General features: G+C 41.7%; 1 protein-coding gene across 1 annotated transcript; it reads left to right on the top strand.

Annotated features, from left to right (window-relative positions):
* Window positions 1-14: 14 nt before the first annotated feature.
* RAB20 (RAB20, member RAS oncogene family) lies at window positions 15-27,628 on the top strand. Its single transcript, XM_087758282.1, has 2 exons — window positions 15-341; window positions 26,549-27,628. The coding sequence occupies exons 1-2, from the start codon at window positions 170-172 to the stop codon at window positions 27,067-27,069; spliced, it is 693 nt and encodes a 230-aa protein (XP_087614408.1). The 5' UTR covers window positions 15-169; the 3' UTR covers window positions 27,070-27,628.

Here is a 27,628-nt window from a genome sequence, read left to right on the forward strand (position 1 = left end):
CCCCCGAAGTTTGCGCTGCCCGCGGAGGGCGGCCCTCGGCCCTCGGCCCTCAGCCCTCGTCCCGCCGCTTCCGGGGCTCCGCCGCGCCGGGCGGAGCGGGCCGGCGGGCGCCCGGGGGAAGCGGGAGAGCGGGAGGGAGGTGGCCGCCGGCAGGACGGGCCGGGCCGCGATGAAGAAGCCGGACGGGAAGGTGGTGCTGCTGGGGGACATGAACGTGGGCAAGACCTCCCTGCTGCACCGCTACATGGAGAGGCGCTTCCAGGAGACGGTCAGCACCGTCGGCGGCGCCTTCTACCTGAAGCAGTGGGGGCCCTACAACATCTCCATCTGGGACACGGCAGGTGGGAGCCCCGGCGCGGCCCGGAGGGGCGGCGGGGGGGGGTGGGGGGTCCGGCCCTGCGGGCTCCCCCTGTTTCCCGGCGCAAAGGGCCTCCCAGAAACTCGCGGGTGTTTGCCGGCGGCTGCCCCTCTCCTCTGGGTCCGGGAAAATCGGGTGGCCGCGCTCGGGGCAGCTTCGCCTTTCCGAGCAGCCGAGGGCAGGGGACGGAGAGGCGAAGCCCGCTCCGTCCCGGCGGGGGAGGCCGGGGCCGGGACGCCCTCCCCGGGCGCCTGGCGCTTACCGCCGTGTCTCGGTGCTGCTGCAAAGTGAGTCGCGTAAAACAGATGGTTCGGCAGTTGAGCCAAGTCTGAAAAGAAACGTATTTTTGATGGGCTAAAAGGGACCTTGCAACTGCTGATCTCCGGTATTTTTGGACCGGCTTTGCAAAACGTGGCTGTACAGAGAAGACTGCGATGCCTGTCTGCTTTCTTTTGCCCGGGTGGATGGGTACTGACTGCAAACCCAGGCAGGAGTTAGAGGGGTTAGCGCTCTTGTTCCTCGCTTCTCGCTGCACGCTTTCAGATGTCCAGTCGATATCGGCTGTTGTCAGACTCCGACCTTCAAACGCACACAGCTCACGAACCGTTCGGATGTGGCTCGCTCTTCCGTCTGCCCGTAAGGATTTAATGCTCAGCGAGCGTGGGCTGCAGGCGGTTTCTGTCTGGGAGAGCAGCACGGGGTTGTCCGGCCCGCTGTGGTGCCGCAGGCAGCATCTCTGGGATGCAGGAGAGGGCACGGGTTGTGGTTTGGAGTCCTGGGGTGTTGGGGGAGGTTGAGGGGGCATGGACTGGAGAAGCGGAGCCTGTGGTCTTGGTCATATGAATGTCTTCCTCGTGGTTATTAGGTCGGGAAGCTCTGCTCTGCCACGTAGAGGGCCAGACTACCCTGAAAAATGAGGCGTATGAACGTTCCTGCCTGTTAAGCTGCTCGTGGGAGAAATACCTTGTTCGGTATTTTTCTTGTCTTCGCGTTTCACTGGATTTCGTTAAAATTCGTTAGTGGCAATATGAAGAACGCAGATTGTATTTTCTTGTGAAACTCGGGGAGCTGCAGTATCGTGCAATATTCCAGTTTCCTCTTGGTGACGTTTGGGAGGGAAGTTCGTTTGCTGTGTCACTTCATGTCACAATCTAGTCCAAAATGGCTTTTCCTGCGTCAGGAATTGAGGAGGAAGGGGGGGAATGAAACTGCTGAGAAGTTATGCACTAACACTTTTTGGAGGGGGGAAGGAGATGTTTAAGAGCTTTCACTTCTTGCATTTCTTAATCTATTACTATGATGAAAGCTCTCTACCAGTAGCTCTGTTTTAAATACACTTTCTATGTGCTTTGCAGTCTTTTTTAAAAAAATCTATTTCAGTTTTAGAATTGACATGTTTTACTGTAGGGAGTCTCCTGCAGGCAATTGCTGCTTATTCCTAGTAAGCCAGACCCACGTGAGTGAATAGCAGTGGGCTTTACTCCAACAGAAAAATTATCTTGGTGAGATCGTTCTTTGGTAATTTCCCTTATGCCCTACTGCTTTTTTTTTTAATCATATACTATAAAATAAGTCCACCACAGGCTTTGTCTTCTGGTTTTAGAGCGTTTTTTTCAGTCGTTTATTCTTATTGCAGTATTTTGTGCAGTGTTAGTTGAGGACTTGGGTTCCAGCTCTGTGTGGCATCTGGAGAACTCCAGAGGTGGTTCTCCATGTGCCAGGTGATACCTGTCTCAGGGCAACGTAAGCGTTCAGAGCTCGTCGCCTTCCTAGCAGTCGGAGCCCCTCTGCACCCTGGAGCAGGGCCAGTGCCGATGCTGCTGCCTGCGTAGCACCCCAGTAGGAGCTCCCGCTGCTTCCCGAGCCTCGGCGAGACTTGTGTAGCAGGATTGCTGAAGCTGTATTTGCAGAGCGCCAGTTGAAAAGTGTTGTTGTGTTGTACTGAGGGCAGCATAGCACGTCTTCCTCCTTCTTCTTCTTGTTGGAATTAGCATCGAGCCCAGCGTCCCCTTTCTTGTGTTTCAGAGGCAGGTATGGGCTCTTGCACTGTCCCCCTGTTGACTTGCGCTCCTGCAGAATGATGGAAGTTGCTAAGACTGGGCTAGGCTGTGTTGGGGCCTGTGGGCTCTGGTTTATTAACAGCTCTTGTTAATCTTCTAAGAAATAGCAGCTCCCCGGGGCACATATATGCTTTCTCCTGTCCTGATGAAGAAGGAAGGGACCTTGTGCACACTGCAACTTTGTTGATGTTAAGTCAAGAAGGGGATTCAAAAGCCTGGGCTTTTTTTTTTTAAATTTTTTTATTTTGTGTGGACACAACACGTCTGCAGTCCTTGGTCTGTGGCTCTTATCTCTCTGTGGTGTCACTGTCTTATCTCTACCAGGTAGGTACCAAGTAAGCTTTGAGTTTTTGTAGCGAGGAGGAGTTTAAAATTTAGCTCTTTTGCGTGTTTATTAACCTGACACGGCTTACTACTGAATTCTTGTGAAGCAGTTACAGGATCATCAAATACAGAGCGATTGTGTTCCCTAACTGTGTGTGCGTAGATATATAGGGGAATCCAGAAAGAAAAGATCATCCAGGAGATGAAAAATTCTTTAGCACAACAACATGACAAAAGTACAGTTCAATGTTTGCACCGATCTTACCTACCTAAATGCTGAGTGCCAGCTCAAGATGTCTGTCTTAATACCCCAATAGTACTTTGAACAATGTACAATGTAGAAATATGGAAGACTTGGCCTAGAAAATGAGGAGATGCTTGGTAGTAACTATTACACTAGTTCAGTGCTCTAGTAAAATACAGAATTATACAAGGTTAACTGGAATGCATGTTCTTTTTAAATTTTCTTAGTTAATGTTATATTTAATATGAGAATGCATGTTTATCTTTGTCATTGCTTATCAGCATTATTTTGGGGACTGTTATCTCCATAGAAGTCGTCTATATTTTACTTCCAGTTCAGTTTGGATGGTTATTTGTTATTCTGGTATGGGTTAGGCAGTTGGCTGTAACAACGTAAACCTCGATACGCTGAAGCTTCGTTCCTGTAAGAGAGTTTTGTTTTTACAAGATTAGACTTTAGTGATTGACGAGTATATCCGCAGTAGCGGTGATGGATCAAAAGTTAAGTATGCGTTGATATTAGTACCACATCAGTTTAATTGCTGATCTTCTGAATTATTTAAAATATGTGTCATTTTTACTCATCGCTCTGTTGATCTTGCATTACCTTTCACTCTGTTATTCAGAAAAATCTCACATTTTCCCCGAGAAGAATTCAATTTGCATGCCAGGGTGCTTAAAATGTATGTTTCTGTGTTGTTATCACTCAGTAAATCACAGAATTGCACACCTGACCTGTTCTACCAAGTTAGGTCTGAAGTGCAAATGAGTTATTCTAGAGAGGACTCTTCTCTTGGCTGCATGTTCACACCCCTCCTTATCTTGGAAAAATCAGCTGATTAGTCTAGTCTAAATCTTTCATGTTATTATCTGCAAGTCTTGTAAAATGGGTGTGCAGAAGTTGTCAGACTTGGGTTTTTTTAATGTAAATGCTCACAGCAAATAGTTCAACATTTCCAGTTTTCCAATCTGATGATTATGAGAGAAGTTATTTGGAAATTGCATTCAACTCAAGGAAACAAATAAGCCACAGATGGAAGAATAGTTGGGAGAAGTATCATATGCTTGCCATGTTTTTATGCTCTTTTTTTTCCCTACCCATCTGCTTTTGACTGTTTCTCCATTGTCAGAGGCTTGGATAGATGGTCTTGTGCCTTACCCAGCATGGCTGCTGTTGTATTCTTGGTGCGGAGAATTATTTATTTACTCCTTAGATTCTGATGCTACAAATTATATTTGCTTGTTTTCTGTTTGGGTCAGTTAATTCAAAGGAATTAAACAAAAAAGGTGCATAAACTATACAAAAAAGAGAGAAACTGTGTACTTTTAGCATGTTTTAAAGGACTAGTCGTCTGGATAGAGGCCTAGTCTCCTAAAGCATTTGAGTGTATGCTTTGAGACCTTCATAGCAGTCCGTTTGAAGTAGTATTTTTCAGAACCAAGGAAGGTGTACAACAGCATCAGCCAGAAGAACTTTCTCATGTGAAAGGATTGGAGGTTGGAGACTCAGGATGTCAAAGCTATACATATGTATATGTGTGTATACATAAATCTTCTAGGCAGTGCTGACAGCAGCTCCAGAGTAAACCAAAATTTCCAGCTGGGTGTTGATGGCAGGCAGCTCTGAGCCAGCACGTAGCCTTTTATCTCAGGCAGCACAAACATGTCCTGAAGTTCTGAGGGTCTCGGTCCTGTTCCACCTTTAGACCTGGAATACTAAGGCACGGTGGTTGCAGTTAACAGTTTTGTGGGAGTATGTAATTCAGGCTTATTTTCTGATGCCTTAATATTTCAAAAGGAAAAACTTGTTTGTATGTTGGATTTCAGTCTCTTTAAGTTGATCTTCATTTATCTGACAGATAACTGGTGCCCCCAGCAGCAAGGTTTCTTAATTATTAGTGGTCAGTGTCCCCTGTGTTGTTGCAGCAGACTGGTAAGTTAACAAGTATTTCATGAAGTTCACTTCGTGATCCTGTAATTGTATTTTAAGAAAGAGGCTGGGTTTTCAACTTACCAACAGGTAGTCATGCAGTGTGATAATGGGGAAACATAAAGGTTAACTGGGAAAGCAAACTTCTTTTCCTTCCTCTCATCTGAAGCTAGCTGTCTAAGCTAGCTGATTTGACTTTTTTCTTCAGTGAATATTCAGCTATTCGTTGATATTTTTACACCCCCCACTTCTTTATTTTGCATCTGCAGATTTTTCCTGTGACTTTTGACTTGTCAGAGCTAATAGGGACAAGAGAGAGAAACTGGAAAAGGCTTTTCTGTGGCTTGGGTCAACGGCAGTGTATCTGCGTAACGGATGCTTACGCCCCTTGTGACTGGTTTGCAGATGCCTGATGGATCGGTGCTGGTGAGCGTCTGTGAATTGCTCACTGTTTCTGATCGCCAGTGTTTCACTGGCAGCAGTGCGGGCCACTGCCTGTGCTGAGCTTTCTTGGGCTAGGTGTGAGTGTTCAGCTGGTAAGAAGTGTTAAGTTCCTCCCTCGCTTATTTAGGCTTTGAGTCCCTTGACTTTGGGGTTTTTTTTCAGTACTTATCTGTGTAGATGTACGCTTCCTTCTGCAGATGTTTTTCTCCTAGAAGAGGGGTGACCCAGCAAAGTTTTCGGGGGGCAACTTGTGATGGGGTGTGACCCTGTCCGCTGCAGTATGAGATCAGCCCAGGTGGGCTGGTCTCCCTGCTGCCCTGCAGGCAAACGTTCCCCTGTGCAGTGAACAAATTGGCCGTAGGTAGGGAGGAAGCGTGGTCCTCCATCACACTGAAAGAGAACAAAGAAAGAGTAAGATTAAGCAGCATATTTTCCTCACAACTGCAGATCAGTTGTAGCTACTCTGATATTCTGCTGGCTTTGACTTCTGGAAGTAGAGGACTACGTTGGGAGAAAAGAAGCTACAGATGAGATGGGCAGGTAGGTTAGTGAAAGCTAAAGAGGACTCTTGAGGCATGTGGGAAAGCCTTCCCAAACCAGGTGAAATGGTGACAGAGTAGCAGTTGGGGTTGGGTGTTGCTGAATGCGTGATGAAGTATGTTTAACTGAGGAGGTCCTTTGTGGAAGGGTTTAGAGGATATCGCCTCAAAAAGTGTCTTGGGCATCAGGGATCATTTAATGAGAAAGACTGCTGAGAGTGTACCTGTGCTCGAGAGGCTGGAACTTAACAAGATATGAGATGGAAAGTATGGAGAATAAAAGGCCTTAAGTTTGTCATTAGTGAGTCACGGCTCGGGGACCAGTTGCCACGAAGAAGCTTTGATTTTTTTGCTTTTTGCCTTTGGGAAAATTATCTTGCAGAATACGATGTCGGCCTCTGCGTATTAATTGTTCATAATTGTTGCACGTAAGACAGTGACAGCTGAGGACCAGTGCCTCGTACGTAAATAGTGCGGCTTGAAAAGGACAGTATGGTTAGCTGCCGAGAAAAATCTCTTGTGTACCTGGGGAAAACCCCTGAAGAGAGCTCACTGTTGGTGAGCTCTGTATCTAAAGCCTCTGAAGCAGGTTCAGAGGCAGGGATAAAGGTTTAGCTTTAGACCATCCCTGGAAGCATGGTTTTGTTGTTGTGAAACAGCGCACCAGGTTACTTTTTTCTGCAATGAATGTTTTCTGAAAAGAGCAGAGGAACTTGGGAAGTGATTAAAAATATGAAGAAATAATGAATTGTCTGGAGAAAGTCCTGGAGGAAGTTGTGTCCCACAACTTAAAAATACAATGATACACAAGAAAAGTCAAAGGCGCCAAATTCACTGCTGCTGAAAGTGCTTTTGTATGCAAATGAAATAAAAATATGGAAATACCTTGTCAGAGGGAGTTGTGAAAAATACACAAACATCAAAAAGAAACAGGAGACAGAATTAACAGTTTGTTTATTCAACTATGGCTAATTCACTTCATTGAAGGAGAAATTTTGTTTCTAATGTGTAATTTCAGTATTGGCTCTTGGGGAGGCAAGTAATGGGGAGGGTAAGCCGCTTGTTTGTTGTGAGTACTTGATGCAGGCCGAGATAAATGTCGTGTATGAACCTCTGCAGTAACTTCTGTATTCCAGCCTCCACGTTAAATCCCCGCTTTGCATGTGGTATTTAATAATAGCGTGCAAAGTGACTGTGCTGTTCTAGCCTAAGTGGGAAACTACTTGGTTCCGCGAGACTCTCTCTTGAATAGTATCGGTGACCTGAGATCTGTGCCTGGCTAAAGCTGTCCGGTGTCGTGCCGTGGCATTGCAGCTTGACGAACACCAGCAACTTTGGAGTCCACAGCAGCACCTCAACTTCTATAACAGAAGAGGTTGTCTTTGTTTTCTAATTTTGTCCTGGAGTGAGGTGATACTGTAAAAGGGGGGAGAGAGGTTAATATTGACAGTTTTCAAGCGGATCTGAGTGGACAGTGGAAGGGAGAACAAGAATATATGTTTGTCTAGTCTTTGGTGCACGGCCTGTGTTTTTGATTTTTCTGTGAAAATTTTGTTTCTCGGCTTTGGCTGATACAAATGAGTCTGTACAAGTCTTTGAATGAGTCTATTTTAAACCCGTGTTTTAAAGCCCCAGATCCTAGGTTGAGCGATACCGAGAATCTTCGTAATGAAGAGTTTGTGCCTTTGGCATTGCATCCTTTCTTCCCTGCTTACTGAAGGAAGAGGTGTATTTTCCAGATATCTCCGTCAAAATTGACTTGACAGCTGAAAAGTTAGTTAAAGTGTTGACTGTCTGCTTTGTGACAATACTGAAAATGTGTGAGAGAGGGAGGCATGAACAAGAGAAAGGGTTAGTCAAACTATGTAAATGCAGTGGCAAAGCTGCTGACAAAAATTGCAGATGTGGAAATTCATCTTCGTGGTGGATCGGAAGCGGGTGGGAGAAATTGTAGAAAATTTCAGAAGGGTGTCCAAGAACTGGATTATTCGCTTCAGTAAAGCAGGTCTCCTAGTAGGGTGTGTGCACAGGCTTACATAGGTGTTCTGTGCAAGACGGCACGTTATTAATGCCCCGTTGCGCTCTTCAGTTTGACTTGGGTGTTTGTGAAATGTATACCTGAGCTGTCTAAGAAACGACCACTCTTTCAGCAGTTTGGGCATGAGGACGAACACAGAGGGATGGGATGGGATACTTTTTTCCCCAGTAGTTCCTTCTCAAGCTGGGTAAATAGCATTAGGCAGAACAGCAAAAAGCTTCATTGGCTGTAACATGGGGATGAATGTGTACAAAGTAACTCATGTTGACCCAGTTCTGGTTATTTCTGGGGTACCAGGCACATTCTGTAATGAAAAACAAATAGCTACTGAAAATTAGTATTGCATGTTGAGGTCCCTGAACTTAGGCCACCTGTGTTGTGGTGCCTTTTTCTACAGACTATGCAAAGAACTTGTCACCTTCCTTCTGAAGGAAAGAGTGAAATGGGTGCTTGAAATACAAGTCCAGGGCAGGTAACTAGCTGTTAGCTGTATGGCTTTACAATGACTGCTTTGAGCGCTCGTGTAAGGTGAGTACCGTTCTTGTTTCATCTCACACTATGGTGCACAAATGCCAAAGCCAGGGAGACTTGTAGCCAGCTTCACAGCGCCTTGGCTGAGCTGCTTCTGGTACTTAGGCTAGTGTGAGTATCTTTGCTGGACATTGCAATCACATCTTATATCACAGATGAGGTGTTTGCTTAGCCTGCAATTGTTGTGTCTCGTGTTGAAGCCACCAAACGTGAGCTTCCAAGTGATTTTTCCCGTGGCAGTGTTTCACTGGCTGAACTGAAGGTGAACTTGGTAATTCCTTGTGCAAGTCACATTGTACTGTTGCAAAATATCCAAACAAGTAACCTTTGTTTGGGTCTCCCTCAAGAAAGATGCCGAGTCTGTGGTGGATACATCTGGAGCCATTAAAAATTATGGAACAGAAAGAATAATTTTCTCTCCCAAGTCTGAATGATTTGCTTTCTTCCAGGTGAACACTGGGTAGAACATCCTGGGATTTAATCAACAGGCATCAAACTTGTGATAAATGACTTTTCCTGCACCTGTCATATTAACTATAACTTCATATGCAGTACCTGAAGATATGCCTAGGAAATGAGATTTGAACTTGGTGATTAAACTTAGCTTATGCAAATGGTACTGCTGAGCGTAGAGGTGGTCAAAGGAAATGAGTTGTTTTGCTCTTAATTTGAACAAATTTTCAACATAAGTAGTTTACCGTCCTTCACCGCAGGAGATCCAGGATAACATCCTTTAGGACAACCAACTCAATAAGCATACAAGATTTCCTAATCCTACTAACCTACCTGGGGGTGGGGAAAAAAAAAATCAAAAATCAAATTAAGAGGAGAACTTCTTAATGTTGGTTTTAAAGGGAGATAGATCATCAGATGTGTTTGTGAATCTTCTAGTATATCTTTCCATCTCTTAAGACGCAGACTAGAATTGAAGTTAGCTTTGCATGGGCCACCGAGGAGCCATTCATGGAAGAACTCTGCTGACAGCCTAAAGACCTTTGTGAGCTTGAATTTATTAGTGTTTTATAGATAAAGCAAAAAGAGGAAAATATGTATTTGAGCTTTTGCCTTTCACCAATTCCGTTGGAGCAAAAATACATTTCAGTCTAGTTTGTAGCATGGTGGAAACTTCATGTACAGGACTCCAGGAGGAGAGACATTTAAAACTTTCAATACTCAAACAAGCTAACATCTTATTATGAATTAAAGCTTCTGCGCTTTCAGGTTGTTTCTGTTCCACCCTTTCACAAATTCTTTTTTTGTTTTTGCTTTTATCTGTCATGAAAATAACTCATCATATCTTCAGCTACAGAGAATACCTCCTTTTTCCTTTTTTTCTGGTCTACAGGTAAATGAATTGAAGATTGGAATAATTTTGTCAATAATGATTAAGCATCTGATGTAAATACTTCTCCCTGTTCCCTCAGTCTCTTCTGTTGATCCACTGACATTTTTTCTTTAATCTGTTACGCGATTTAATATTCCTAACCACTGTTTTCGTACTTCAGGAAATTCCTATAAAATACAGAGGAAAGACGTTGTCCAGCCATCCAACTGCTCTTATATACTTAGTTTGAAAATAATGGTCTTTGGTACAGCTAAAATAGCAGGATAGTTTTGTTTTATATTCTGCAGCTGATGACTACTTAGGAATTTTTAGTCATGTATAATATTCAATCATAGGTATTTAAATACTTGAAATTTTCTTTTTCTCTTAATTATATCATTATCTGTAAAATGAGGGATGGCTTAGTTAGACCTTCAGGAAAATGTTCGTCCTGTAAGAGTATATTAACTAGAAACCCCAAAGAAACAGTCTGGGAGGCGGGGCACGAGAAATTAATGTGTAGTACACTTCATGAAGAATGTGAAGCAAAAGGTAGGTAGATTGAAATAGCCTTTAAAACAAAAAAAAAAAGTCTAAATGCTGGTCACTGGCTGGGTAATAATTTCTCTACATGGAGTCAACCAACTTTGATTTCTGCTTAAGGTCATGTCCCCAATCCACTCAATGACAGCAGTATAAAAACATACATGTGTGATGATGTGCCCTGGTTGCAGTGACCTTCAGTTGAGCTCCTGCTCCCTGCTTCCCTTTCCCCGAGCGGTTTGGGCTGACCGACTTCCTTTTCTGGTTGTGCGGGTTACTTCAGTGATGGGACTGAAGCTTCATGCAGTTTAATGCCTTATGTTGTGAAAGTCCTCAGAAACTCAGTTTCTGTTCTTCATAGTGGGGTTGGTGATCTGGACGTACAAATCTGTTGTTGCTCTCTTCTTAATTGCTGAAGCTAGAAAGAAGGCTCTCGGTTATATTTTAGAGGGGCTTTTGTTTATTATTTATTTGCTTCCATTCTTCATCTGTCATTTGCTCTCAATAAAAGCAAAGATTTTGGTTCATTCAGAAAAGGGAGAAATGACCAGAATCTGTAGCGGTTTATAGTTAAAAAACAAATGAAAGAAAAAGCCCTATGTAGTTGAGTCGTCATCTTCCAAGCTTCATAAAAGGAATCATCAAATTTTGTGAGTTGCTGCAAGTGAGACTTAGGTGTTTTAAAACAAAACAAACCAAAACAAAACCCTCACTGGTATAATAAGAGTGATTCTACCTGCCCCCCAATGCAGGCTGTTGGTTATTTAAAAAGTAAATCTCTAATTTTGTGAAACTGAAAATGACTCAAACTGCTCAGCTCCTCCAACCCCTGCCAGTATGATTACTTCTTATTTTTATGAGGAGGAACAAACACTCTTGTAAGACTGTCTTTAGGACATGAGCTTTCCCTCCCGCGCGGATAGCTATATGTATCACATTCATATTTGTTTCCCTTATCTCCTTTCCTGTTCTAGCATTGTGTGTCCTTTCCACATTGTCCTGCTCAAGTTCTTTTTTTTATTTCAAGCCTTGAAAGCTCAGTGGAAGTGGGATAGTTGGCATCTATCCTCTTTTTGAGTGGCAGAGCATTTTGTGACCTAGAGATGCTGCCTCATTGCCTTAAATATGAAAGAAAAGGATGTAATGCATGCATATTTGTAGGCAGCTCCCTTTTGGTAAGTAGCTTCCCCTCATGGCATGAGGGCTGCATGGGTAGACACTGGTCACCTTGCTCTTTGTAGCTTATCCTGTATAGAAAGTTCAGAACGGAGTTGTTTACAGTTTTTAGTGGTACTCCCTTTGTGCCAGGTTGGAGGATGTTAATGAGACGAGATCGATTTTTACCATGCCTGTTCTGTGGTTTTTGTTTCTTTAATCCTCAAATTAATGCCTCTAACCAGTGAATACTAAATATGCTCTTAAGAGTGTAAGCAGAGAAGCCAGAAGTGGAATTAAAAGGGAGAAGTAGTGCTGGAAATGTAAAAGCCATGTGTTCATCTTCGCCAGTGCAAGTTCTGAAAACACAAGCCATGCGTCCTGCGATAAACTTATCTGAATGAGGTGAACGAGTTTTAAGCACATTCCTGTAAAACCCAGGCGGCAGCTGTATGTCTGGTGCAGTCTCCCGCTTTTGGGACTTGCTGAGGACAGCCCACCAGATCACCAGAACTTCCTCCTGCTTTTGGCAAATAGCAACCATCCGGAAGCTCCCAGTGAAGACGACTTCAACTGAATAGAAACTGGTGGTGGTTGGTAAGGAGCAGAAGCAGTTGTAATTTTCTTGAGGATAAATTCTGTGTGAATGAATTGCATGTGTTCTTAGTGGAGAACCTGCCTATAAATGAACTGACATTGAAACAAATAATAAAAATATCTGTCTATTGAGTGGGCCTAGGTCTATGTCCTGTGTTACTAATGTGAGTTTCTCTTCAAAAAATAAAAAAACCCCAGATTTTTCATTCAGTTTGCAAGATCCATGGCCTTTACTTCTACCCATTTAGCAAGACTTAAATATTTTTCAAATTGCTAGTGAAGGCTGGTTTAAAGTTAAACTCAGCGTTACAAATCAGGAACTGGCTTACAGCTGTCTATACTAGAGTTGAGTTCCATTTCACCAGAAGATAGTATAATCTTAAATAAGAGGCACTTATCAAGTATCTGCTAGGGCAGACCATCTGTGGGTGCCTGCTATTGATCTGATAACCATAGCTTCCTAAGGCGTTTTAGAAAGCTCTGGGTTATTCATTGTGCGTGCAAGAATCATTTCCCATTTTTGAAACATGTGACGCAGAAGGTCACTTCTGACAAGACAGTCTGCCAGCTCCCAAATTCTTTTTTTTGTGAAACTTGGTCTCCGTTTTTCAGAATATGAATGTTGTGATTTGTAGACACTTTTTTTAAAAAATTTTTTTAGTGCTGAACAGTGATGATTACCAGCATTCAGTTGCTGTCTTGCACTAACTTCTGATGTGTAAAAGCTCAATCATTTGGAAGTATTTCTAGTCCTCCTCTTCCTGTCATCTCCTCCTAATCAACCTGGAAAAGTACTAGTAGGATAAAAGATTTATGGAAATAGTGCTTGAGATATTGTCTACATAACGGGCTTAGTGATTAATTTTATCTCCAAAAGGATTCGTGGCAAATATACTTGTGTCCCTCTATTTATATTGTCGGGCCCCAGTGCCTATACTAAAGAAAGCCGTGTGGCTGCTGTGGGAGAAGAGGATGGGCTCTGGCTGCGGGGAAGGGTGGGAAGGAGCATGCCCAGGGGTGTGTGACCGGCTTGTCATCGGTCTTCCAAGCTGATTACCGAAAGCGAAAAAGCTGTTGCTTCGGTGCCATGGTGCTGTGTGTGGTAAAAGCACGCTGGAGATCCCTGAAAATGTTTGAAGACTGAGCTTTTTGCAGTGTCTTAAAACCTTCTGGCTGGTGTCCTGGGGTGGCCCTGCAGGGGAGCACGGTGTGAGGGGCAGCGCTGGGCTCTGTCAGCCCGTCGCTGCTGCTAATGCTGCCAAATATCGACGGCAGGATGGAGAGAAGCGTCACTGAAGTGGGGCTGGTGGAAAATAGGCACTGCCATAGCTAACGTTCTTGTAAGTGAAACTCTCCTGTGGGTCTGTGAAAGAGAAAGCTAACGCTGTTTTTTCGTGTGGCTCCTCTTGCGTGGGTGTGCACAAAAGAGTTTATAGCTGCACGTTGGTGGTTTGGTTTCCCATACTTGGGAAGGGACGTGAAGACTTGACAGCCAGGAGGCAGAAATACATATGTGTTTGGGGTTAAAGTGGTAATATGGAAAAAGAGTAATGTTTCTAATACATTAGACCATTTAATTTTATTTGTGATTGGATACAAAACTTAATCCAAAGAGGATCTGCAATCAGTAACAATGAACTATTTTTCTTCTCTAAAATGTCGCTGTCCTTAATTAAGATGTTTATTAAGTTCATGGTATTTCCTTGCTCAAAAAATGTTATAGTGTATTGTATTGATTGACTTGGTATGTATGTAGTTACCCTTCTGCAAAAAACCCTACGGGGAATTTTGATTAAAAAAAAAAAAAAAAGTTGTAAAGAGATATCTAAGGCAAAAGCGAAGTATCTAATAAGGAAGTTGAAAACCCCAAGTAAGCTTAAAACAGGAATAAAAATGAAGAAAATGAGGAAGCATTTCTCATCCGTGAGGGAACGAGCGGACGCTGACTTGCTAACTCTTCGCTGAGAGCCTGCAGGAATGCCTGACGAGTGGTAGCATTTCAGAGTGCTTATTGAGATACATTTAGGAGGGCAATCCCAATGAACCCTACCCATCTCTGGGTTTATTTATTTAATTTTATTAAAATCACACAGCCGTATCAATGTTTGCTTGGGTGAACTGGAAGCCATGTTAACTTGCCAGTTCCTTATTGAGCAATATAAAACATCGAACGTGTGTGGAGTGACCTCCCAGCCCTGCAATGCCAGTCAAACTGTGTTGAAATCCACCCGGCCATGCATTCCTGCCTGAGCTGAGGACCTACTTCTCAGTTTGAAGAGCAAACTTCGGGAGGGAGTGTGGGCTTTGAAGATCTCCTTTTGGAGTAACTCTGAAGATAAGGACTTGGTAACCGCCTGTGCTTAGCAATTGCATGGAGAAGTGGGCTCATCTGCAGTGCCTGTTCCCCTGTGGAAAAGGAATTGTAAATTTGAGGAAAAAGTATCAGTTTTCAGGTACTGGAAAGAAAAACAAGCTGCTTTTAGAGCTCATCCTGGGGAAAATGAATTGCTTTTCTGCAGGAGGGACTTCTCTTGGAGGAGATGGATTGGTATTCCAGTGGGCGTTACAACCAAAAGGCTTCTTGCACAACCCAGAAGCAAGCATCTTATGCAGGCGAGGTGGTTTTACAGCCCCGTCCTGTAACTGGCCTCTTTGTTACCCACCGCTGAGCAATATTTGACCGTCGAGCTCTGCTGCTGCAGCTAAGTGTTCAGTGCTATTGCTTCCCATAGAACGCTTCCAAAGTAAATCCAAAAGGTTTTTTTTTTTCCCCTTATGGTTTGCTTCCAATCATATCTTTCCTTAAGAAGGTCATCTGCCAAATGACTAGTTCTTTTTTAAGCAGCAGTTTAAAATTGTCTTTTAAACAGAAAGCTTCAGAAGAATGTCACGTCGATGCTTACATTTTACTTAGATTCAAATTTCGGAATTCATCCTTGCACTCCTGCTCCCATTTTAGTACAGGCATGCAGGAGCTTCATAAATTTAACTCTCAAGCACCCTGTCATGTTTTCTTTTCAGCAGAGATGGTGTTGATGCTAGATCTCAGCTGGAGTTCTGGTGGAGCATTCGCTCGTAGACAGGATGATAATGTCCCCTAAATCTAGCATGCCCTCCTTTCTTTTGCAAGACTTCAGTGTTTAGATAAAACGTCTTCCTACACAACTGTGAGGTTTCAAAGGGAAATAGATAAATACCGATGTCGTTTTTCAGTTTGTGTTGCAGATGCACTCAAGATAGGCTTGCTGGACTGGCAGGGCTAAGGTCAATTCCGTTCTTCTTTTACAAGGCACTAGGCTTCCAGACAGCTGAAAAATTGTGACTTGCTAGAAGCTTCTGGGGTTATTTCCTTCACTTAAAAATAAACACAGTAGATCAGGAGAACTAAACAAAATGGGTGTCTTGAAAAAAGTAAGTCTTATCCAGCTAAATGAAGATGTTATTCCGGATTGCAGAGGCATCAATGGGATCTTGCTACAAATAATTTTTTTTTCTTTTTTTTTTTTTTTTTTTTTTTTGGCAGGTTTAGCCAAAGTTTTTGTTGGCAAAAACGTGCTAGGTAGTGTGGTTAGGAGCTTTTTTCTATGTAGTGCTTTGTGTTACTAGGCATAATATGATTAAATTTAAAACTTTGGATAGAGAGCATATTGGTGGAGTAAAATTGGTGTTTCTATGGGAACTTTGATTTTAAAATTAAAATGTTTGTGAGTTTAGAAGCTTGGGCTTGATTTCATTATTATAATGGTTAGCTTCTGGTTTATTCTTGCCAGCAAGAAAAATAATTGTGTATTTATACAACAGAATAGATCCCAGGTACTCTTTTGTCCCAGAAAAGTCGAAACTAGTTCATGGGCTAAATCTTGTAGATAGTAGAGATCTTCTCTGATAGTATTTTTTCTCCTTCATATCGGAGTTGTGCAGCTCCTTTGTCTGGTGAAGACATTGCTGATTATAGATACCATGAATATGCATTTAGTCCAAAGACACTGAGTTTATAAGTTTCTTTTTATAAAGATGATTGCAGCTAGAAATATGCAGACTAAACAGATATATACGGCTGCAAATGAAGAGACACTAATGGTGTGGAGTGCTGGTAACAGGTTAAGCTAGATTCATTTGGGCAACAATATGTATTTTGCAAGGTCCATTGAGTTGGTAGTAGATGGCGAACTGAGCTCTTGGTACCTTGTGGTGTCCCAAAGCCTACGAGCTGTTCTGAAAAGTATACCAAGTGTTGGGAGGGATGAAAGTAGTGAGGAATTTAAGTAAGCTCATAGCTTTGGTGAGACTCTCTTACAGTCTTGGTTATAGAATAATACGGAAAGGTTGGAAAAAAGAGCTACGAGTATGGTTTATGGTTTAGAGGAGTCCGCCAGAGGCAGAGAGCCTGAATATGAAAAAAATGTTGATTTCTCTGGCGTAACAAGAAGGAGGTTAAGTCATACAGGAATACCTTTTAGAGAGAAGAGTGGGGTTTTTCTGTGGTGTTTTGGTTTTGTTTTTTTTGGGGGTGGGGGTGTATGGTGTGTGTTTTCTTTTTTCTTTCTTTTCTCCTGTTCTTTTGAAGAGGATACATAATGAAGATGAAAGTCTGTCAAAATTCAGAGTTTGAAAGCTGAAATGCAGCAAACTAATTTGTGGGATATTAACTTCTCTTTCTTTGGTTGCTTTATAAAATACAAATTCCTCCTCAGTCACAAGACGAGGGCTGAGCGAAATTCTATCATCTTTATTGCGCAGGAGATCAGACTCGAATGAGGATTACACTTGATCTCTGGCCTTGCCCTGTGAATTTTTTTCTTTTGTTTTTTTCCTCTTCTTTCCCTTGTTAACTTGATCTCCTCCTTCCCGTGAGCGTGTCTGACGGGTCTGTCTTTGGCAACCGGTAATGGAAGTCTTCACTGCCAGTTATGGAATGAAAATTGACAAACTACTCTTCAGGGCAGGATTAAAAAAGTTTCTGGGAATATTTAAACTAGTTCATGACCGAATAATACAGGATTTGACAAGATGACTGAGGGATGTTTATTCTAGTTGAGGTGAGGGTTGGATGAGAGGGTTTCACCTGCAGTAATCAGCTTTTTTGGATACCTCTGTGACTGGGCGGGCTCTGCAGGATGTAACAACGGATTGATCGGCACCAACGTAAGCTGCTAGGCATCTGCTTTTAGTTTAGCTGTCTTTAGAAAGTGAAGCTTTTACTTCAAAGCACGTTTCTCCGTAAACTATCACACTGTTAACTGTCAAAAAAACGTAGCAAATTTTTACCCATGTTTCAGTTGTGGGTTCTTTAAAGGTGTGCTGTGAGTTAAGGCTGTATGTCTTTTGAGTCATTTCTTCAGCACAACATTGTGACTAGACATTTATTTTGGAGCTTCTACCACCATATGCCTAGAAGGATAACCTTTTGGAGGAGATGAAATAAAACTAACCCTGTAGCAGAAATTCCCATTATTTTCTGTTTTGCCACTTTCATTAAACGGGGTTTTGTGCATGCCCTTTTGCTGAAGAAAAACGTATCGCAACAAGCCATCGTCTTCAGATGAAGCTCAGATGATCCTGTAGGTGACGTGCAGCACACCGCGCTGACATTACTCTTGCGTAACTTCTCAGTGTGCTATTTGTCCTGAGGATAAAAGGCCCATTTAAGTGAACTTCTTTGGAAGAATCGTTTTATGTGAACTGTGCCAAAGTATCACTTCTGGAATGTTAATTGAATTGGTGTTTTAATAGCGATTAAAGAGTCAGTTGAAACTGCTTGACCTATTGGAATAGTTAAAGTTTGAAGAGGGAAAGCTTTTCTTGGAAAGGATAGGGGCACGAAGGGGGTTGTTCTCCCAGCCGGTCAGGGCTGTCTTGAACGGGTTGTGCTATAATACCTCTGGGTGTATATAGCAAAAAATTAAAAAAGGAAACACAGCCAAAATAGAATTATGAGCGCTTTTTACTGACGAAAACCCTAAGAGGAGAAGCAAATTAATAATAGTTGCTGCTGTCATTTGTTTTAGCTGGCTGTTAAGGTGACTTGCCTTTTGAAAAGGCTGTAAACTAGGAAAAAGCTTGAATCTGCAAAGAAATAGGGAGTGCGTTACTATTAGCAAGGTTGTTAATCGTTTTAAGGGAAGGCTCATCTTTCAGAAGGTAGGTGAAATGGCTAGAATTTTAGGGTAAAATCTTTTATGTACTTCATATTTGTTGGTCCCTGCTGAAACGTCCTGCAAACCTTATTTATAGTGTGTCCGTTATTTTTAGTTTAGTTATTATATTTAAAGGGGAGGGGAAAGAAGTAGGCTAAAATAAATCTGGATATAGCTTTTTTTTTTTTCATTAAACGTATTACTATTCTTAGGCATAGAGTCTAGTGGGATTTCCATTTCCAGTAAGTAAATGCCCCCTTTTTCTTTATTTTGTAAACCTTCTAGTGATTTTTTTGTTTGTTTGTTTGTAAAGATTCCGAATTGATTCTTTTCCCAGCCATACTGGTGGTGATTACAACTCAAAAAACCAAATTCATATGCTGCCTTTGTATTAGAACAAGCAAAAAGAGCTAAACCTCATACAGGATACAGGGCGTGGTGGGGTTTTTTCTCTGTAGTTTGTCTTTATGCTCTTTAAAAACCTATTCTTTTTCCATCTTTGTCCTGCTTTCCATATCTGTTTCCATGTCTGTTGGTTTTTTTTGTGGTGGTTTTTTGTTTTTGTTTTTGTTTTTTTTAATTTTAGTAGGGGGTAGAAATACATGGTTTGTTATTTCAGTGCCTTTAGCTAAAGCAGGGGAAGTAAAGAGTGAGTTGCTTTTCTTAATGCACACTGGTAGTTGCTGGTGTGGACTAGCCTTCCAGGGGGTAGTCGTCTTCTCTTGGCAGAATGTTAATAGCTAATCTAGATGCCCGAAAGGATGTTGTTTTTGTTACATAAAGGAATGGAAGTAAAGGATGAGTTTTATTTTTTTCCCTTGCGTATTACATTGGAGACAGAATCCCCCGTAATAGGCCTTGATGCTTGGTAATGCCAATCATCTCGTCTAGTTTTTCCTGAATACTATCGTAGCTTCTCCCCTTATTCCGTGGAGAATGTATTAATATCCGTTAAATATTCCTGCATAAGTTTACAGAGGACAAGTGGTTATCCTCCAAAGTTAAAAGATAAGATTTATGCTCTGTTCTAAATTGTGTTTAAGAATTAGTCCTTCCAAACGGCCCTTCAGTTACTCATCGCTGTGTATTTTTCTTCATTTCCTATTCCTATCAAAGTTTAGGTTCCCAAATAACACAGCTTACATGTATTTTGGGATATGTTTTATCCCAGACACTGTTGGATCACTGGTAGTAGTTTAGTAGACTTCTAAAAAAACCCCTCTCTTTAATATTTATATTTACACAGAAGGGTGCAGCTTAATCTCTCAGGCTAAAAGCTGTACTGTGGTACCATAGCTCATGAATCTGGGATTATGGTGCCAAGGTGTCTCCTGTTTCATCAAAACCTTTCTCTGCCTCCAGTTAGATAGCTAGTTGGATTTTTCTCAAGTAACTTATCAGGCTGTTCAGACAAAATCAGATCTATTAAATCGAATATTTTAATATTTGGTAGAATTCTATTCTATAATCTGCTAGTAGATTGTATAAGATTTCTGTACGTGAATTCATCGGGGACTAGATTGTAGTAATATAATGTAATGCCACTTCCAGATCAGGAAAATAATGTTACGTTCCTCCTGTATAACAGCACACTGAACTCTTGAGATCTGCCTTTTATTCAAATGTCATGGAGTTAAATGTGTTAGTACGCATCTTCTGCTTCGCTGGTTATGGTTCGCAAGGCTTTCTCATCTGTGGCAGACAGTTCAAATAAATTGTTGGTTCCTTTGAGTCTGGGACTTGCCTCCATTTGAATATTGTGATCTTTTTTTTTTAATGGGAAGATATTTGTAGCACTTGAAACAAATGTCCTGTGTATATTTGCCTTCCTGAATGCCAGCCTCTAGAGGAGGAGAAGAGCTCATGCAGTATATTTCCTTTATCTATATAAAAGCAGCTGTATAAATACCTAAATGCTGTCAGGCTTGGATCTTAGTAACTTTGGACATGAGCTTGTGAATAATGTCTATGATACGGAGTGTGTGTGTGTTGGTGAGAAGAAGGAACCATGCGTGCAACATGATGGTGCTTTTATCTGTTTTTATGTTTTAAATTGGAGTGAAAAGAAAAATGCCTTACAGACTGGAGTTGTGTTAATTGTTTTTATTTATTGTAAAAGTGTTTTTGAATAATCCCCATTTTCTAAGACCAGATCTGTGGGGATTTAAGTAATTCATAGATAATGATTATGCAGTAGATAGATAAGTTCTAGTTTTTCTAGTCATCAATTTTTGTGTCCAAGTGAAACATTTGTTAGTGGGGTTGTGATACTTCTAGTATGATAACAAAAGCTGACCGAATGACAGGGCTTAGTTTGATCGTGATTTCTCATCTGGCCTAAGCGAGAAGTGAATGATTGCTCCTGTTCCTGTGGCTTTCTTGCTCACGCTGAACTGCTGTTTTGCAGAAGGAGCTTTACAAGCCTAAAATGATTCACATTTGTAGAGTGGGGGTGTTTGCAGGGTCTTGGGAATGTCAGACTCCTTCAGAACTCAAAGTATTTGTTCACTAAGTCAAAAAATACATAGATTTAAGGGAAGAGATGGTCTCTTTTGCCATTTTAAACCTTCTTTTATTGTGAGATAGAGATACTTGACTTAGCAATTGAGAGTAAGTTGCACTTAGAAATGGAGTAGGCTTGTCCCAATCGCGTATTACGTTGAGCCCGCTTTCTTGACTGGCCGTTTTTGATGTTTTTTCTTTGGAGAGCTGTATTAAAGAATTTTCATTTGTTCACTGTTCACTTAACCCATGTAGCTGTTATTTTCTTCTTCCATGTGTAGCTCTTTCTCCTTTAAGACATGAAAGTGAAGCCCTTTGGGTATTAAGATCAGTACTTTCCTATGTATCTGTTATGTTCTGCTTTGGCCAAGGCATCCTTATCTAATTTTAATAACGTAAATAGAAGCTGCTGAAATAGAGCACAGTTCATGCCTTGAATGTTGATTCATATCTAAGTAGTGAGTATAAAGAAAATAAATGTCGTCTTGATTTTTAGTAGAGCTAGAGGTCTGTTGCATTCCGAAACTTCAATATACACGAGTATATTCTATAATGTAGCATTATGAATGTATAATACTAGGTGAAGGTGGAGCTTAAACAATTGCAGCTGAGCAACTAGAAAATTTATTTTAGTGGTTGGGTTTTTTGGGGGATTTGTGGTGGTTTTTGTTGTTGGTTTGTTTCTTCCCCCCCTCCCAGAGACTTTTGTTCTATGGGGAATTTTGTCTTGGAGGAAAACCAAATGCTGGCATTTTTCTAATGGATCAGGAAATCATGTATTCAGACAGCTCCTGGATATGTACAAATTGACTCTCCAGTGCTTTCTGACTCATTTGTTTCCACTAATTCCTACTTGTGTCCTCTGTGTTAATCCTTTGGGATGGAGAGCTTTATTTTTGTCCCCCAGTAACCACAGGCATAGTCAGGTTCTTAATAAAGCTCCTTACTTCAAGGGAAATGTGATAAAGCCACCTAGAAGAAATAAATATCAATCTTGAACAAGGTAATGAAGAATTCTGTCTTAATCAGTGCCAAAACTTTACAGCCTGACTCACATGTGGGCAGGGGAATTTTCCTGAAACCTTCAGGGACCTTTATTGTTTGTTCTTTGATAGTACATATCTCGGTATACGTGCACAAACAGAAATCTCAGTTCCTAGCAAAATTGTTTCCCCTAATGTCCTTTAAAGGGTCACAGCTTTACTGCTGTGTCTGCAAACAGAAGGAAATGCTGTTCCTTAAAAAAGGAGCTTCTTTGTCCGCTGTTGTGATCATGCGGATGCTCCCGCTGAGGTAACTCCAGAGCATCAGGGTCACCCTTTGAACCTTCATCCACTGCAGCTGAATCCTCAACTCTCATTTCTTTCTGATACTCGTTTCTGTTGCTGTGTCATGGGTGTTGGGCTTTCTCTTTTCTTTCTCTTTTCTTTCTCTTTTGGCTGTTTCCTCAGGGCGCAGTTCCTCTCTCCCTTTGTGTACACTCTAGTTCAGACCCTCTTATAAAGGAGAGAGAGAATTTGAAAGGCAAAACGTAGCTGATAGCCGGTGTTGGTGTTAATTTGTCTCTACTGTTCAGATTACAATCCAGCTTAAATTACAGTGAAAATCCTTGGAAGATACCTGGTTTATGGACTGAGAACTTTCTGGACAATTTTGCACTCTTGCTCATTTTCAATGCAATGTTAGCGCGCTTCTGTTGCTCACCGTCATGTATTTTTCCACACGACATATTTACTTTAGGAACTCAGACTTAGGACCCTTCTCAGACTGTGATACAGTGACGACAGTACTTTTTCCAGTACTTTCTGGAAGACCTTTTTAGCTCTTTGGTATTTGCGGTGTTTTATTCCCTCAAGACTTAACGTAACAGTCTGTTTTGCATTCTTGTATGTGCTTAACACTGAGAGATTTAAAACTTGTTCTCCCGGTAGAGGATTTCTTGAAGGAGTGTGTGTGTGGGAAGTTATGCTACTTAAGAAGTTGTGGCGAAAGCCTTTGAAGAGGTGGTAGGTAAGGAACATTCAAATCTGGGTGGAGGAAATCTTTTGCTCTCATAAACATCAACGGCAACTTCACAGGCTACTTTGGAGACCACCCCCAGGGATGGTGGGCAGGAGAGCTCCAAGGAGGAGCCTGGGCAGTGGCAAGCACTGCTGCTGCCAGTGGATCCCACAGCTGGGGGCTGGGAAGGGAAGGGAAGGGGATGCTCAGTCAGGCTGTGGTCCCATCCAGAGAAAGCCTTCGTGTGGGCTGCTGCCTTCCAGCTGAGAGGTTGGGGTGCTGTAGGAGGCTGGCTAGACCAAAGCCTAGGCCTTAAGTTCAAGTCTCGGCACACTTTAAATCTAGCCTTGCTTATTTATCGGGCTGGCCTCTTGCAAGGTCTGCTTTTACCTTCTTTCTCCCTTGGGTTTCCTATGAACTTTATGGTACTGAGGTCCATTTGGCTCAAAATTCTTCGATTTGTTTATGACAGCCATCATAGGACTTTGAAAATGCATGTTGGCTGCGCTGCTCCTGAGTGGGTGAAGTCTCCAACAGGACTTCATGCACTTGCTGGAAGAGCCTCTGAAAAGCTAATGCTGCTGCAGGTGGTGATATGGCTGTAGGGTTGTCAAACTGCTGTAAATAAGGCAAAACATGAAGATGAAAAGAAAAATGGAAATTAGTTTTTGGTTGCTTGGCTTTAAGAAGTTTCTCTAACGTTGTACCTTTGTGGTTGATTTGGTTCTTCTTGCAATTACGTTGATTGCAAATTATTTGATAGTCCGGCCACTCTTCCCTGTTACCTTTATTTTTTGAAAAGGTGAAATTGTTTAATTCTTGGATTCAGGGTTTACCATTTAATTTAGTTAACTGTGTAAAAAGGTACATGGTTGTAGTGGGACCAGATGGGTCCAGAGAAAGAAATAACTGGCCATAAGAAGGGGGCAGCTGTTTTCATGCAATAAGGTTTTTACTGTAATATCTGATACTATTTTGCCTGACGCCTTGGGGACAGCTAAGATATTAGTTTAAATACTTTGTGTAGTTTTTGGGGGGTTTCCGCATCTAGGGTTGTTCCAGCCCTTAAGTGCCAGAAGTGGTCTGTACAAGGAAACTGCGCTGCAAAAATAAATTATGCAATTTTTTCTGCATGTAGATTGTGCTGTGTGGGTGAGCGAGAGAGACTATCCCGAATTCCTCTGACATAATTAATCCCTTATGCAAGGTAAATTCTTCTTACTGTTTCTTTCCCCTCTTCAACAATATATTAGTTGTAGAAGTAGCCAGTTTGTAGTTTGAATCATGGTTTATATTATGCTGTGCAAGATTAGATTAGCATACAAATTCCATAAAACAAGTAATAGTATTGTTCTAGTACTTGGTTGCTGTAGCAAATGATTTTGGGGGCTGGATTTTATATCTTAGGCATCTGAAGTGGGAGAACGGGGGAGGATATATGTTCCACTGTGGTTTCCAGACCGCAGTATAATCGGGATTCGGATAAAAACAGAGTAGGTCACGGCACAAACTTCTACTGAAAAATTGGAGACTTTTAAAAACTCGCAGTGCAACTGAAAGCACAACTTTGAACATGAGGTTGGAGGAAAAAACCTATAAAAGCACTGACCTTCTCTTTCCCCTACACCCCGATCTCCCTTGCCCTTACCCAAGGCACCGAACCAAGGGCATATCTATTCTTTTTTTCCCCCCCTTTTTTCCTACCTTCCAGATCATAGGTTAAAGAATTTCTTTTGCTGGAGGAAAAACAAATCAGAGGTTATAAAAAAATTGCACAGAAACAATTCTCCATCAACTTTGCCTAATGCTTTTCTGAACTCCGTTCGTTGAACTCTTGACCTCTGCAATGTCATATAGCACTTATTGCCAATTATTCACTGCGTGGGAAAGTATTTGAACAACATGCATAGTTTTTTTGATGGGAAATCCTCATTTTCTGCATTATGAGAAAGAGTAAATAGCTGTTTCTGGCTTACTTTCTCAGTATTAGGCCTGAATTTATAGACGTCTGTTTACACCCTTTTTCAGTCATTCCCCAGCCCGAGAGATCCCGCAATTTTTCCTCATGCAAAAGTTTTGCGTACTTCTGAGCACCCTCACCAGCTTCCTTCAGACCTCTCTATAGTGTACTCTGCACCTTTTCAAGTACTTCTCTGGCGGTTACCGGAGCTTCACTAAGCGTTAAAGCTGTGGTGAGCTTTGGAGTTCATGTTCTAGCTTGACGTTTTCCAGTTTTGTTTTACCGGTAACGATGAACACTGTCTCTCTGTTCTGGCCACTGTGGAGTAGCGTCCTGAAGTTTGTTGAAGGACTTACTACAGTGACTCAAAGATCTATTTTAAGTTCTATTCCCACCTGGAGATAGGCTCTAAGTTACCTTCACAGCGTGCATGTTCATGTGCAGATGTGTGTTTCCAATATACACTGACCTGTATTTTTCAGCATGATTTTCTTCTGCCTTTCCTATTCCCCAGTCATTTACAAGGATTTCATGATGCTGTAACTCGTGGTGGTCAGTAGCTTTGTGCAGAAAATTAATGGAACCAGATCACTTCAGATTTTCTATAAATGGAGGCTCTGTGCAAAGAGACTGTATGAAAAGAGTTGATAAATGATGATGGTTCTTAAATGTTCAGAAGAGCGTAGTTGGGTCTTCTTTATCTTTTTTTTCCCCTTTGTTCATTCACACTTCTCTTCTGTAGTGACCTAAGGCTGACTCTGATGGCTGGTTGAAATCTGGTGTGTTTTATCTTTTCTTTGATGGAGTTTTGGGGAGTAAAGTGAATGTGCTACAGCAAATTCTACATGTAGCAGGTATTTGGGGAAAGTTGCAGTTCTCGATAGGAAAGGAAAACACTGTTTGTCCGTCTTCTGCCTTATTTCCTTTAGTCCCTTTGCAATTACTGAAGAACACTGCTTCCTAGAACTTAAAGAAGAGTCAGTTTTGTCTTCCAAGAAAAGAATTTGAAGGAGACCATCAAGACTTAGCTGGAAGTGCTGGTAGATGCTCGCTGAATGATGATGAGGAGGAAATGTTTCGTTATTAACTATTGGTTATTGAGTGATGGTCAGGGCAACTTAAAAGATAAATTACTCTTAAAGTGTAGTTAGGGTTCTCTATATTGTGTGTGTTTAATACTCCAAAAAAAACTGTGAGTACTTGTGGTGGGGCAGATGTGTATCAATACAGGCTATATACGGCAGCGTTAAAGACGACAAGTCTTTTCCTGGAAAGCCAATGTACCTGAGAACTGTGGACATGTAGCATAGGACTAAAGGGCTTAGAAAATCCTTCAAAACCTAGGAAGAAGTGGGTTACTGACTTTGATCTAGGTTTCTGAACTGGTTGTACTTGAAAGTGTATACTGAATTTATAGGAGTAGTAAGTTCTAGCAGAATTTGAAACAGTAGAACTTATTTTTTGTTTATAAATGGTTAAATAGGTAGAATGGGCCATCTGTGGGTGCAAGCAGGGTAGTTGTTAATGTGACATAAATAAACTAGTATGCAATTTAATAAAAAAACCCCTTTTTTTCCTTTCTGCAACTGTGAATGCTGTGCCACACTTGCTCGCTCACTCGTCTTTACAGATTCCCTGCTCTGAAATTGAGCAAGCGATGAGCTGAGCTGTTCTGTGGCCCAGTTGCACTCTTAAGGAAAAGCAGAAGGAAAAAACCCGAAAATGCTACCAATAATGTATTTTTCCTTTCGCTGCTCCATCCAAACTTGTGAAATTGGCTTAAAATTCCTTAAACTCGTTGACTCAGTTAATAATGTAGCTTCCAGCACACTAACTTTTTGTTGTGTTTAAACCTTTGCCAGGACGGGAGCAGTTTCATGGCCTCGGGTCTATGTACTGCAGAGGAGCAGCTGCTGTGATCCTCACGTACGATGTGAACAGCCTCCAAAGCCTGACCGAGCTGGAAGAAAGATTCTTGGCACTGACGGACAGTGCGAGTGCTGACTGCATTTTTGCTGTTGTTGGAAATAAAGTTGACCTCACTGATGACTGTGCTTTACCACCGGATGAAAATAGACCTGAGAAGTCTGTTGCCAGCTGTGGCTCGAAGGTGCGAAAACAAGTCCGTGCAGAGGATGCCATTGCGCTCTATAAAAAGATACTGAAATACAAAATGCTAGATGAGAAGGATGTTCCAGCAGCTGAGAAAATGTGCTTTGAGACCAGTGCAAAAACAGGATACAAGGTGGACTACCTCTTTGAAACTGTGTTTGACATGGTAGTCCCAATAATTGTACGGCAGAAAGCTGAGGGGCCACCGCAAACCGTAGACATTACTGACTACAAGCCAGCAAAAAGGACAAAGTCTGGTTGTTGTGCCTGAACCGTTTACGTGACATAAGAAAAGGGGAGGGATTGTTCGCTCCGGCAAACTGAGGAGTACCAAGTGCTTGCAGTTCACCAGAAAGGAAAAGTCAAAGAATAAATAGACTAAAATGATGTATGTGAAAAAAACCAAATCTTCTGACCATTAAAGGTTTCTGGGAAGCTCTGTGTATGAAAATGGGAATGCGAGTGAAATTATGGAGGAAGACTTGCCGGTTTCCATGGGCTCTGAAGACAAATGGTGTGTTAGTACAATTGGTAGCGACAATCATTTGAACAGTTTTGAAGGAGTCTGATTTTTAGTGACTCTCCATTTCATGTTGCATGTAAATGATCTGTTTGTGTACTCTCGACAGCTTTCACATGATTATCATCTTTCCCCTTGCGATTCTAACTTTGGAAGATTGAACACGGTACTTTTTTATTCTTAAGAAAAAAAAAAGAAAATCCAGGTATAATTTATATTTGTAGCTAATAAATCAATTACAGTCTTTTTATGTCCGATATGACAGTGTAAGATTCAGAAGCTGATCTATTAAAATCACTGTGGATACGTA

Source organism: Nipponia nippon, unplaced genomic scaffold (genome assembly GCF_047370975.1).
Source record: "Nipponia nippon isolate SJK-2023a ecotype South Korea unplaced genomic scaffold, ASM4737097v1 scaffold_2, whole genome shotgun sequence".
In the NCBI taxonomy this organism is placed as follows: Eukaryota; Metazoa; Chordata; class Aves; order Pelecaniformes; family Threskiornithidae; genus Nipponia; species Nipponia nippon.